Raw genomic sequence first — 14,548 nt, 5'->3', positions numbered from 1 at the left:
CATTTGCTATCTTGTATTGACGCAGGACTCGTCTCATCTTAGCCACTCTCACTGCTCTAAGCATCATTAGAGACTGTAAGTATCTGTCCTGTACCATAAGACCTGCACACAAAAAAATATCCAGTTATACAAAGAAAAAATAGAAGATTACATTTTTTACACCAATTACTCTTCAGAAATATAAAAAGAGTGAATGATTTCACAATGAAAAGAAGACGTTAGCATTTTGCTTTCCAAAATTCTGTCCAATATAATAACTACTAATTTCGAAATCGTGCTGTAATATAATAATTAAAAACAGTAATTTTCGAAAAAGTTACAGATGTAAGAGTGAGGTGGTAAGAAAAAAATATAGTGATAGTGATATATGATACAATGCATTTTATATTCTCTGTATCCATGGATGCAGCAAATGTACACTCTGAGCCATCATTGATAGCAAAAGGAAAATAAACTAGGCATCACTTTTGTAGTACAGTATAAAACCACAGTCTAATATATACAGTCACGAAGCTTGAGTTGTGAGGGTGCTAGGAACAATAGACTGTGCCAGCACTATTTCATATTATCTGTAATGAGGTGATATTAGCGATCCTAGTGGTTAGCAACTACCTACGGATGCATATTTACTACATATTGAGCTTCGTGACTATATATACTAGACTGTGATAAAACTACATACTGATACTCTATTTCTATTAATTACTTGCCATAAAAAAACGCTGAAAATGCACTTTGACATCTCTTTAAGAAATTATCTACCACACGCCAAGCTTCTGTGATGTAATTGAACGAATTTTCCTGTAGGCTAAATGTTTTCTATTAGTTCGCATACAGTATAGAGGTTTATTCTACTACGAGTACACTGTATCCTTTGTCATTCAAAGCCAATAATCGCAAGTTGTGAGATCAGGAGATTCAAGAATCTAAAAGTTCCTGCTAATAAAATTATTTTGTCCCCGAATATGTCCCTTATGTCATCTAAAGTTTCAATGCCTGTATGCACAATGGAAGAATCCTGCAAAAAAATGTAGGCTTATACCAACGTTCTTCCTCAGTTAATTCGGTAAAAAATGTTTCAAGGATCTCAGTTATGCACCTAAGCCCATTTACAGTGTTGGCATAGAAGAATATTAGTCCTATTATTCTTTCAACTCGAATACTGTAGCAAACAAAGCGCCAAATTCAGAATCATGAAGTGGACCTTCGTGGAGGATACTTGGTTTCTCAGAACTCTAGTAGTAGGTCTATCTGTTATTCTGCGAACTTAATCTTCTATGAAGGTAAAATCAAGCTTTGCCTGAAAAGATGTGATATGAGTCAAGGTCTCCATTGTAGACGTGATATAGGATTCAGTTACAAAAATTTAGTCTTGTAACAGGATCAGCAGCACGTATCACATATTACAGTTATTTTTATAGGGTTTCAACTTTAAGGATTTAATGCAGAAGTTTCGGAAATTCCGACCTGCAGAGCAAGCTTGTATGTTAGTTTTCTAAGAATGTGTTTCACTGCTTGTATATCGTATAATTTATATTGTCAAAACATTGCTGCCTCTCATGTTTCTTTTCCTGGAATTTGAATTGCCAATCTTTCTCTACTTACTTACAAGATGCAAATTAACGGGAGGATGGGGGGATTTTCCCTCCTGTTGGAAAGTTATCCCACCTCTCATAAATTCATAAGTATTAACTTCCTTCCAGGGATAACTTCTATCCCCCCTCACAAAATATAATTGTTTTAATACGAGTATACCTACTATATAAAGTATAAAGTAAGCAAAGAAAATAATATTTCTGTATTATAATCACCGGCAAGATGATAACAATCAGTAACTTAGGAATTACACATCTAATCTTAAGCCTGGTCATGGATATTATTATTATTATTATTATTATTATTATTATCATCAAGATACAAGACTCAATGCGACCATGCATTGAGCCGTAATAATAATAATAATAATAATAATAATAATAATAATAATAGTAGTAGTAATAATAATAATAATAATAATAATTTTATGTATGATATTCTCTATCTAGGATTCTATCCCCTCCGATCAGAAATCTTAATTCACACCCTGCCTACTTATAAGTCTGTATATCATACTAAGATTTGCAATCAGATACCAGGGAACTCCAAAAAAAAAAAAAAGAGTATAGTATTTGCACTTCACACCTAAAATATGTACGAACATATGTATCATACAGAAATACATTTGAGTATTCAAGAGGACACTGAAACACATTCATCTACATGTAACTGATAAATGTCAATAGTAAACTGATGCATATCCTGTCATAACAATGGTTAATTATACTAATAACTGCTGTGTACTGCAACCCACAGTTACATACATGCTTAGTCAACAGTTACAGCATGAGTTATTGCTTGCACTGGACTTGTTAAGAAGCACGGTTGTGGAAAATATGAAACGCATTACACATTGTAGTTTGAGATACGGTACTAAAAATTTGTATCTGTTATTGTGCTCTAACATCTGTAATAGTAACAAAACAATATGCAGAAATAAAGAAATAATTTCCTCTGGCTGCCCCAAATTATGGAAATATCAAACCAGACTACAGGCGCCAGTTAAGCATAACAAAATTAATACCGAAGACTTATTCGTTTCAATAACTTACAATGGTAACAATTGGGACTCGAGAATGGTATGTTCTAGTCATGACTTCCTGGAACCTTTTAAGGAATTCTGACTTCATTTATTCTTGAAAATGTTCGTACACACATTGATTCTTTTTGGAATTACATTTTAAAAATTATAGCTGGACTTAGTTAATGAAATGAAACTCACAGAAGACGAAGGCAATAATCTAGCTATAAAAAACTATTACCGGTACTTAAAATGATTGACGTTCTAGCAGTGAATATTTCTGAACAATATAGTAACCTGAACAAATTTAGATTTTTGAATCTACTTGATTCAAAGCAATTCGTTAAGTTTCAAGTTGAAAAACTACACCACTTAACTCAGAACTATGAATCACGCTATGATTTCGCACCTTTGAGAAATGAATTGGTATAGCCCCATCAACTTCTTATTACCGAATGGAGATGAGGTCGCTGCTATTGCTACAAACAGGAAACATGCAACGAGCTCAGTAGTTTGGACTCCTGCTTTCGGTAATCGAACTTGGCTGGCCTATAGCTACATATTCAGACTATGAATTCAAAGTAATCTTCTAAGAAATAGACCTCTCAGCGCGGGCTTCCGGTGGATGATCAGCGACCTAACATTTTTCGTATTCATAAACCAGTGTTAGCGATATGATATGATATGAATCCTGTACAAGTAATCAGTCGATAGCCGGGGCTAATTTAGCATGCTCATAGCGCGGGCTAGCGAAATGTCTATGAATAGCACCCTATGTTTTTCTGAAAACCATACATAAATTGATAGGTAGCAGTAGTTCCAAGTTTATCATTTTCGCACATGAAGGGAATGGCCGGCTATCCTAACGTGGGTTTTTTTTAAATTTCCCCAAGTCTCTTCAGCTGAACATTGGAATAGAACAAATTAATGGGTCACGAGCTGACTACTTCTCAATACTAATTACCTTCTATCATCACTTCTCATCTACCACGCTACCATCTACTGCGAAAGGTCTGCCACCTACTGTTAAGTATCACACCAGGAAAAACGTGCCTTCTGTGAGTATTATGATGAACCACGTAAATGTAAAAAGAGCCCCCCCTCAAAAGAAAAAGAGAGAGAGAGAATAAAGTATTATTTGAAATTACTCAGGATCAAGAAATATTGTTATCCTCATGACTCTTACTCGCAGTTCTTCGAGTCATGATTTCTTAATAAAGTGACATCACGGTTGCCAGATTTTAAATATACCAAAGAGGGACATCTTTTTTTCGTCATATAATACAGCACTTATTTTTTTTAAAAAGAAAACAAAGAAAGGAATAAAAATTATCCCTCTACATACATACAGTAAGTGACTAATATGAACCTCAAAATTGCAATTTTAATTAAAAATCAAATTGTAGGTACAAGTTTCAAAGTATAAAACAATATTTATCTGGCTGTAAGTTACATCACGTTTCTCTGGTGTCTTTCTGAAGAGCTTGTGGCAATACTATGTTTATGCAAAATTATTAACTTAATGGCTTAATAGCAGTTCTGCCTCATAGTTTTCTCCAGCTGTTTATTATTAACAGTAAAGCATAAATTCTAAAAGATGCATCACGTGTGACAAAATATTTAAATTTCAATGTTTCTTAATTGATTACAATGATATAAAATTTATTCATATCTAAATTCATATCTATTTTGTGACTTAGCATATAGTCTCAAAATCCATCTTTTAACATACCGTACAGTATACATTAAGAGAGTTTATATAGGCTACATATTTATAACTGGACTTTAACATTTTCAACAAACTTTTTTCCATTTTCTGTACCATGCATTTCAGATAATAGTCTCTTTTTAAATATTTAGAAATATTATATTCACCAAACCTTAATACTTGCCAAAATATTCCCTTTCTTTTCTTTTTTTTTTTTGCAAACCTACATCTTTTTTAAAAAAATTAATTTTAAATGCACTGTAATTATTTAGGCCTAGAAGAAAATAGTTACTATATAACGATAAAAGTATACAAGTAAAGTTAATTTTCTGAATGAGGGACTTTATGCGTCCCACCTCGAATCGAAGTGGGACTCGGGATTTTTATATGAAAATCAGGGCATGTCCCGCCAAATCAGGACATCTGACAACCCTGAGTGACATCCAAAGTTTGAACATTCATTGATAGGCCTAATGTCATCGACAGCATTATACTTTACTTTATTTAATCGATCCTCTTCTACCACCTGATGTAGAGGTTTTACAAAGAGCCTTCCATCCTTGCCTCTTTCCATTCGATCCCTCTCTCCCACATGGTATCTTGGATTCCTTGTTCCCAGGTCTGCCTCGGTCTTCCTTTAGATCTTTTTCCCTCCATTCTAACTTGCCATGCTATTTTTGGGTATCTGTCATTGTTCATTCTAGCCAGATGTCCAAACCACCTTAATTGTGATAATTTCATTTGTTCTACGAGAGGATCAATTCCTAGACCTAGCCTTATTGTTTGGTTCCGTATTCTATCTCTTCTAGTTTTTCCTTCTATTCTTCTTAAATATCTCACTTCCATAGCTTGTAGTTGACTCTTATGTTTGGAGGTCAGGGACCATGACTCAGCTCCATATATTAATGTGGGGATATACGTGGTTTCATATACTGGTACTGTTAATTTAGTTTTCTTGGAGACTTCTTTTTTATTTAACATATAATACAGTCTTCCTGCTGCTGAAATTCTATTATTGAATCGACAGCATTATTACTAATAAAAAAGAATACCGGTACAGTTTCATTACAAAAGATAAAATAGGCCTAAATCTTTATTATTTTATTATTGGTACCGGTACAGTATTATTATTATTATTATTATTATTATTATTATTATTATTATTATTATTATTATTATCATCATCATCATAATAATATTAACTACATTCCCTAAATTAAACAATTATGCTACATTACTAGCTAATAAAGATATGAGAATTAATTGTTCATTTAAATACCTATTTAAAACTTACCAACAACAGAAAGAATGACAACAATAAAGTCGATGACATTCCACGGATCCTTGAAATAATAATATCTGAATGCAATAACTTTTATTATGACTTCCATACTGAAGATCACGAAGAAAATAATAATCAAGTAATAGATGATTTCTCTGAATTGTTTTGATAACTGGTAATGGTCAAATGCAGTTACCAATACATAAAAACCAATCAGAAATGTCACCAATATGTCAAACTTCTTGCTTCGACACATCTCATATGCGCAAGCTTGCAATCTTAACTGGAATGAGAGAAGTAAAGCATTAGGAAATCGAAATGTTATATTAGTCCTAACGTCAAATAAAGATCTGTGATACTATGATTGCTCCAGAAATACAGAAGGCTACAATAATTCTATCTCTGTTTCAATACAAAGTTAAACATGACATATCAATTAAAATAACAGAGTGAATTTCTCAAATTATTTTTTTTTTTTATTTGAAGATATTGCCACCTTTAAGAACAAAATATTTTTCCCGTTTGGAGCAAAGAGTCGTTTTACATCTGTGACTCAAGTGTTAGATGGCCTGAGCTCGATCCCTGGCCAAGACATGGTGGAAAAGCAGACGTTGCAAAGAGTTTCTCTCAGGGTACTCCCATTTCCTTCTATCATTCCACTAACATTCTCCATCTATTCTCCTCATTTCATCTAACATCTACAAGAGTTAAAAATAGGCTGGGGTGAAGTATTTGGGTTTCCTATTCTGATATAGAAAGGACTTGGGGATTGGGACTCCGGACTTATCAGGCCACTTGTCTGAGGATGAGACCTGACTATCAGCTTATCATGGCTGAGACATAATGGACCTGTCAGCATCGGATCCTCGAATGCCACCCAGACCACCTGTTTCATATATAGGGTACATAATGGGCCAAGTAAGTCTAAGAGCATGGATCAGTCTCGATCTAGCCCTGGAAAAACAAAGCCACATTCTTTTTCAAAAAAACTTTAAATTTCATACCTAATAAAATTCAAACTGATTTCAATATCTCTCTCTCGCCCTCCTCCTCTCTCTCTCTCCCCTTCCCCTCTCTCTCATATATACTTAAGAAGTTAACAATTTGCAACTTGCTGGGAAAATATGTGCATAAAAATCAAATATATCAAAGGCTTCAAAAGAGAATTATGCATACGAGTATAATTACACTACTGTTTGAAGAAGTAACAAACCTACTAATTCTATAGATCAGTGTGGTTCAACTATTTCTTGTTAAGGGACAGATAACACTTTCAAAATTAATTCACGGGCCGAAATGATATAATAATTTTAAACTGTTGTAATTATTATAAAATGAAAGAAATATGATATCATACATCAAACTATTTTGTTGTATATTTTACAAACTCAAAGAATACAAGAAAACAATCAGAGACACTTAATGAGAAATCTGAGCTGTGTGTTGGTTTACTATAGATTCAATATCTATTTCCATTTGTGTAGTGGCAAGCCACAGTGACGATTTCAAAAGTCAATTTTCAGCAGTTTCATGGTAGAAAATGCAAATTCACATATGTACTACCATACGTGGATTGCAATTTCAAAGCAACATTTCGCAAGTTTATAATGTTCCTTATTAACTAGCCACTAAAACTCAAAGGGTTTACAATAATTTCTCATTGATATAAGAAAATTATCACTCTATAGGTCACAAAGCTCTGTCTACAGATCTGGATCCTCATCAGTTGAAGAAGCTTCCATAGGGTTGTTGAACAGAAGAAATCTAGGTTGTAGTTCATCAAAATAAGAAAACCTTGAAATAAATTCCTTCTTAATCTCTGCCACATATTTGGTAAATAAAGAAATATCATCACCTTCACAGTCTAGTTTCATCGTACAGTAGCATTTAAAATATTATGTGTCATTTTCAGAAATATGATATCTTCTGTAAAGATAATTACCTTTTTCCTGAAAGAAACAATGTGACTCATAAGCTCATAATAAAAATATAGAAGGTCTTGCCACTATCCTATATGACAGGAAGAACAGTGTTGAAACAGTAGTACTTATGTATTACAAACAAATGCAAAAAGTTTAAAGTAGTTTGGGGAGCAGTTTATTACCGAACACAGGCTACCAGTTGGGCCACACTACTATAGATAATGGAATTATTTACCTGTTAGGCTAAACAAAGGAGATGCACTATCAGCTTTACTTTTAACTTTGCTCTAGAGTATGCCATTAGTAAAGTCCTAAATATTAAAATGGATTTGAGGGCGGTGGGATATGAATGTAGAGACTGGATTAATCTTGCTTAAGATAGGGACCTATGGTGGGCTTATGTGAGTGCTGTAATGAACTTCCGGATTCTTTAAAAGACGTAAGTAAATAAGATTTTTGTTAATAGTATTGTTAAAATTAATGCGTTAATTGTTTGCAGTGAACAAAGATACTTAATGCGTAACTTTAAAACTACATTAACTTAATTACCTCTTGACAAATAGACAAATCCAGCAACAGTGTCTTTGTTTCCACAGTTGCAACTGCTGGTATTCCTATAATATTAAATTATTGATATCTACCAAATTTTTCTCACCAGATCTCTGGTTGATTATATATACTTTATAGAAGATTCTTTCTGTTTTCACTCAACTGTTGCTGCATTTTTAATATGCATACCGGTACCCATGTCATTGGGTATAGTCTACGTAGCTCGAAATAAAAATAGAAAACTGTCACCTTTGGTCTCATAATGAAGTTTGGAAGCAGTTTTGAATACATTCTGTCACAAGCATTAGCAAACTTGGTATATTCATAGTCCAACGGGGTAAAACACAATTCCAAGCCTTCACCTGAGTAAATTTATAAAAGATTCATATAAGTTGTCAACAAACACATCTGAATTCAAGAACTCCACATTCAATTTATACACTGGATTCTGTATGAAAATAATATATGCTAATGTGTGTCCAACTATAGTTTGTAATCTAATTAAATGCCATTCAACAAAAATAAGAAATTAATAAATGCTAAAAATTAAAAAAAAAGAAAAAAAAGTGTAGGCTGTGTTGATGACATGGCCTGGGCTTTTTGGCGTGATAACATCAAAAAACAGCATCTCAAAATACACGTTTATTATATGGTTATTAATTTTGAAGACAATGACAGCACTTGTAGCTGGCTGAGTGGTTTCTGTGTGCTTGGCTTTCTGGTGATCCCTGCACTTTCTAGTCCATTCAGCCCAATCATAGCGGACTTTTTATGGGTTTCTTGATCTGCTCTATTAGTTTGAGCACATTTCCTCAATTTCGATTTGAGTCACTGTAATGTGATGTTACACTAATTTTCCATCAAAATTTGTTTACATGCTGACAACACCCATACCGAAACTTCTGATTAAATATAACTATATTTACGAGAAAATAGGTTTATTTAGCAAACGAATGCAATTTAATGCATTTAAATCGGACAATGCGTGTAATCACATCTTCTCGAAGCCGACTGTGCATCCGAAACTGTACTCCAGCTATCTGCGCACCCTTCCCATCTCGTGCATGACACCTCTCTCACCTGGCACACCTAGTCGCATAGTGGAGAATATGACCCACACGTTTATACCTAAATGAACGAAATGCATCAGGAACTTCCCTTTGTATGAATACTTCAAACTACTACCGAATTTTTTTACGCCAATTTTTCTAGCCTAAACCTCTACCAGCAGCAGATCAAAATTTGATATAATTATAATTTAATTATAAGACGTTATCACATTTAAAAAAAAAAAGTTCACGTAGCTACTCACATAACCAGAGACCGGAACTTTGGCAGAATGCCTTTTTAAATGTGTTAAATCTATCTTCATTTTGAAAATAAATCTGTACGAATTATATCTTTGTAATTGAAATGTCACAGTTTTATGTTGCCCTTTTCTGCCTTTTTAAATATAAATGCCTAATATACAAAATAAATGCTTTTTTTTTGCCTTTATTTGATTATTTATCTATTATTTATTAATTTATTATTAAAAATTGCCTACAGGTATATTTTAATTTATTTCTATAATTGCTACAATGAAAGTGACTTCACCGAATGTATATTATTGTCTTTCAGTCAGTTCATATTCTCTTTGCAACAATGAATGTTGCCGTGAAAAAATGTATAACAGTAAGCATTTTAATTATCGGTTGTGTTTATTTGACAAGGCAACAATGAGTGTGGGTCTAACGTTATTTTTACGGTTATTTTTCTTTCAGTTTTCATTGCGACATTGTTGTAGCTAGCTAAATATTTCATATAGCAACATATCAGTACAACCAAACACAAAAATGCACTTTCCAAGGCTACTGGGAAGATTTCTTTGCTTCCAACAGTAATTGCAACATCGAGTCGAAAATCTCAATTTGTATTCGACTTCTGCTGCCGAAATCCCTTTGTGGAAAGTGGAAGGTTGTGGGTCTAGTGCAAGGTTTTTGTAATTGCCTTTTATTGCGTATTTTAGCTACTTATAATGCCTTTTTGCCTGCCTATTTTAGCTATTTATGATGCCTTTTTGCCTGCCTATTTTAATGATTCATAATGCCTAAACTTCCGGTCTCTGCACATAACCTACTATAACAACTAATGGATAGTATTAGTGAAGTGCAGTCCAAACCATAGGGCACATAACATGTAAGTGAAGGGAACACTTTTAAGTCAGAGACAGTTTGAATATAGAAACTTTTGTTAACTTTATGTAGGAATTATGTTCAATAAGCAGTTATGCATTTTATAGAAATAAGAATCTTTATATTAATCTTTTGAAAACATAATATACTGTAATATACGTACATATCATATTTAGTAATTTTTGTAAAACTGAAAGTTTTAAATGAACATATAAAATGTTTCAACTTAAATTTCTTATGCAATCCTTCTCACACCCAATCTTAAAATTTGTAACAATGTTTAATTTCCATTTTTAATATAAAATTTTGTTTACATTAATGCCAAATAAGAGGATTTGTCGAATGTCAAAAGTAGGCTTGAGAGTGAAAAGTTTTGAGAAATGTCTGACTAATGAGAAAGTTAAGAACTCTTCTAATTTGTTGTAACTATATATATTTATTAGGCAAAAAATATTTTAATTTGCTAAGTCTTCCATATGATAACATATCCAAACAAAATTTTATGAAATGCAAATTATAGGCTGACACATGTTTCTAGATTATATTCAAGGAGTCTGCTAGCTTTCTAACAAAAATGAAGAGTGAATGAACAGAATATGTATACACAGTCAGACAGAGACAGAGAACAAAACACTGTAAAAAAACATTTTTTCTGAGAATACAAAAAACATATTTATTGTAACACTGCAATGTTCTTTACTATCAACATTACAATTTAAGAAAAAGAGAAAATAAATAAAATTGCTAAACTAGATATGCTATGGCTACAAATTACAGTCCAGGGGTCGGCAACCCACAGCTCATGATGCCATCTTATGTGGCCCGCAAAGCCTACACTGTTTTGGTCATGATATACTGAATAAAACTAGCAATGAATTTTGTTTTTTTTTATGTAGAACAAAACACATTAAAAAAGAACAGTTCAATACACGAACCAGTAATTCTAACGTGGTTAACATGTTTCAGTGTTGACTGGATGCACGCAACAGCCTCTGCTGCCGAGCCAGAAGCCTCCAGTCCCCTTTGCCACTAGGTGGCGTTGTCTTTCTCATTTCGTAACCTTCAACAAGATTAGAGGTGCAGCAACATGTCTGTTGTTCTTTGAGTGGCTCATACCATGGCTGTGTCTTTCGATAAGGTGCTTTGTGGTTATCACAAACATTAGATGAATTTCAATTATTTTTAAAATTATTATTAGAAACGTTGCAATGCGGAATGATGATAACAGCACAGATTGTTGCATTTGAAAGTTAATTATTCGTTTCAGGTTGTGGAAAGTTGGTGCTTTTTTCACACTGGTTTCAAGTGGGTCTTTCAATTTCCTTAATAACAATGTCTCTGTCAAAACCTTCTAAGAAAAGGAAAACAGAAGACCAGTGGCAGGGTGTTTAATGAAGAATGGACATCAAAATACTTTTTGTATAAAATAGGAAAAAACCAATGTGTTTAATTTGCGGAGAAAGTGTGTCTGTTGTTAAAGAATACAATCTGAGGAGACATTACGAAAGTCTGCATATGAAAAAGTATTCGTCTTTTATAGGCGAAGTTCGTCAGATTAAAATTTTATCATTAAAAATGAATCTGACGTCACAAAAAACTATTTTTAAAAAGAAAGGAAATGAAAACGTTGCTGCTGTGCAAGCCAGTTACCGTGTTGCCGAGATAATAGCTAAGGGTGGTAGGTCGTACACTGATGCAGAGTTTGTGAAAACATGTGTAAAGGTCATTGGTGAAGAAACTTCTTCCTCTTCCCTATGTTTGCCACTACTGCAAAGTTAGAGGAATTGCCTTGGATTTATCTCTTATATTTATCCCTTTCGATGGCCAAACTGCAAAGTTGGGTCAGTGATTTTCCTCTACTCACTGCTACCTACTTTACCAACACCTCCCACGTGGTCCTTGATCTACCATTAGGTCTGTGCCCTTGTGGTTTCACCTCCATAAATTGACATGGTTTCTGGTCTTCCTCTATCCTTGTTACGTGTCCAAACCATACAAGTTGTCTATCCTCTATTCTCTTACTTATGGGAACCTCTTGTAACTCCTCTCTTATTCTTCCATTTCTAATCCTATCCTTTCTTGTTTTGCTCACTATTCTTCTTAGACACTTCATCTGCACTGAGTTAATCTTACTTATATCATTCCTTGTTGCAGTCCAGCTCTCACTTCCATATAACAATATCGGTTCCATTATTGTCTGGTACATTTAGGTCTTGGTTTTTCTATCTACTTCTCCTTTTTCAAATATGCATCTGTTTACGGAGAGTAGGTGTCAGTTGTCTCTCGTGCCCGCTTGCATCTCTCTCCTTGTATCTTGCTTGTATGGCAGATAACTGTTCTAAGATACTTGTATGTTCCCACCTGCATCAATTTCTGTCCTCTGCATTTGATCTTAATTTGCTCCACTTTGAAGTGGGTGTTCTCTAAGTTCTAGAAAATTTACAAATGGGGGTAACTGAACTACAAGCAAATGATGCATTGAAAGACTCATTAAAGAATAACAGTACATACTATTGTATTTAACGCCAGTCTTCCAATCCTTTCCCGAACTAAAAAAGTTTGTGGCTGGCATGTTTACTGTCTTTCGGCAGCACTTACATATGCAAGAAAATGTTTTCCCATATGAAAAGGATTAAGTGTGCGATGCGATCTAGACTTAAAGACGAGCATTTACATAAACTTTCAAGAATGTAACTAACACCAAAGTTAATATTGTTAAGCTGGCGTCTCAACCATCACAATATCCAAATTGAACTGTTCTTATTTTTTTAACTGTAACTGTAACTTGTAAGTGTAATTGATATCTTTTGCTTACCAACAATAGCTGTAAAAGCCTATGTTTTTATATACAGTATGTTGTGTTCGTTTTTTCTTAAATAAGAATAAAACAAAACTGTAAATTTAAATATCTTTCGACTATGTGGCCCACAGGTATGAAAAGGTTGCCGATCCCTAGGAAATGACTATTCAATAAAAGATACTTATCGTAATTCTTTCATTATACTTAAACACGACAATAGCAGCAATAATGCTCAGGGTAGAAAGCGAGAAAATGTAGAACATCACGATGTAGAGACATGTATAAATACAGATTCCAGTGGTACGTTGGTCGCATATCTGTACAAAGAAAAGATACATTTTTAACTGAACACATACACTGAAGTCTAAAACAATACATGTCACTTTAAAGCAATTGTTCATTCTTTCAATATTTTATAGTTTTAATACATTTACTACACATAGATAAGTCCAATTAAATATATAAAAGTATGGACATTATAAATTTTACATGATTGCTAAATTCTGGTAACAGGTTTAATCCACGTCAGTAATTGTGCTCACATCAGAATTCAGAACTGTTTTTCAGCTGAAACATAACGAAATGCAATATAGGAGCCTTTATGCCATAGTGACGTTCCATGACTTTATGATCAGTCTCGTGAAAAATGAAGAGAAAAATTGGGATGAAGATACATTCAGAAAAAAAAAATTAAAGGAAGGAGTCCTGCCAAACACACAATTCCCACTAATACACAAGTGAAGCAAGTAAGTAAGACCAAAAGTTTAATTATAAAAACTTAAAAAATTAGGTGTTTTGTAAGGAATATTACACATTTTCATGAAACTGTAAGTGGAAAATTTGATAATAGAATTGAGGGGGTCCCGGTAAGAAAGTGCCAAGTCACATTTTTACACTTTTGAGATAATGCAAGTTGGATGTTTGATCAAATCCTCAAATCACAGAAAAAGTTAAATATTGATTCTATATATATATATATATATATAACATATATATATATAAAATTAGTTTCCCTGATACATTTTTAATGAAAATATGAAATATATTATACATGTTTTTGGCTATTTTATATTACAAATTTATATTTATTCTGTGGCTTGACACTGTCTTGTTCAAAAGAATTACTAATTATATTATAGTGTGAAGTTTTATTGACATTATAAATGTTATATTTTCAATTAATATTTATCATTTTTAAGACAAAGAAACTTTATATTAATTTCGTTACTTCGCAAAAGACAAACAGTAACCTAAAATATAGGGTATTTCAAAAGTCAGTTCAAATATTAAACCTCTATAAATATTATAGGCTTAAAATTTGAGATAGGGAAAAAACAAAAACATCACAGTGTTGGCCAAACAACGGGGTTTAATAAACATTGGGAAGATGTCCGTCGTTCTCTTGTTCAACGTAAAGTATTCTGTCTGCTACACCATGCACGCATTTTGCAGATAATGTCTTGAAATATTGGCAATTTCTTCCGAGATGGCATCTT

General features: G+C 33.2%; 1 protein-coding gene across 7 annotated transcripts in view; it reads right to left on the bottom strand.

Annotated features, from left to right (window-relative positions):
• The window catches only part of LOC138705924 (sodium channel protein PaFPC1-like), a 94,368-nt gene that overhangs the window by 8,235 nt on the left and 71,585 nt on the right, over nucleotides 1-14,548 (bottom strand). For 4 of the 7 annotated variants that reach the window (XM_069834701.1, XM_069834698.1, XM_069834703.1 and 1 more), the window contains 3 exons: nucleotides 8,328-13,369; nucleotides 5,620-5,890; nucleotides 1-102 (listed from right to left, as the gene is read on the bottom strand). The exon at nucleotides 1-102 is cut by the window's left edge and continues 194 nt beyond it. In XM_069834701.1, coding sequence (XP_069690802.1) covers nucleotides 13,220-13,369 — 150 coding nt within the window. In that variant the 3' untranslated portion in view covers nucleotides 1-102; nucleotides 5,620-5,890; nucleotides 8,328-13,219. Of the gene's footprint in view, nucleotides 103-5,619; nucleotides 7,557-8,327; nucleotides 13,370-14,548 lie in introns of all 7 variants that reach the window. The other 3 variants (XM_069834700.1, XM_069834699.1, XM_069834702.1) reach the window with 3 other exon arrangements.

Source organism: Periplaneta americana, chromosome 9 (assembly GCF_040183065.1).
Source record: "Periplaneta americana isolate PAMFEO1 chromosome 9, P.americana_PAMFEO1_priV1, whole genome shotgun sequence".
Lineage (NCBI taxonomy): Eukaryota > Metazoa > Arthropoda > Insecta > Blattodea > Blattidae > Periplaneta > Periplaneta americana.
Note: the sequence above shows the minus strand (reverse complement) of the source record. Positions and strands in the feature narration are given on the sequence as shown.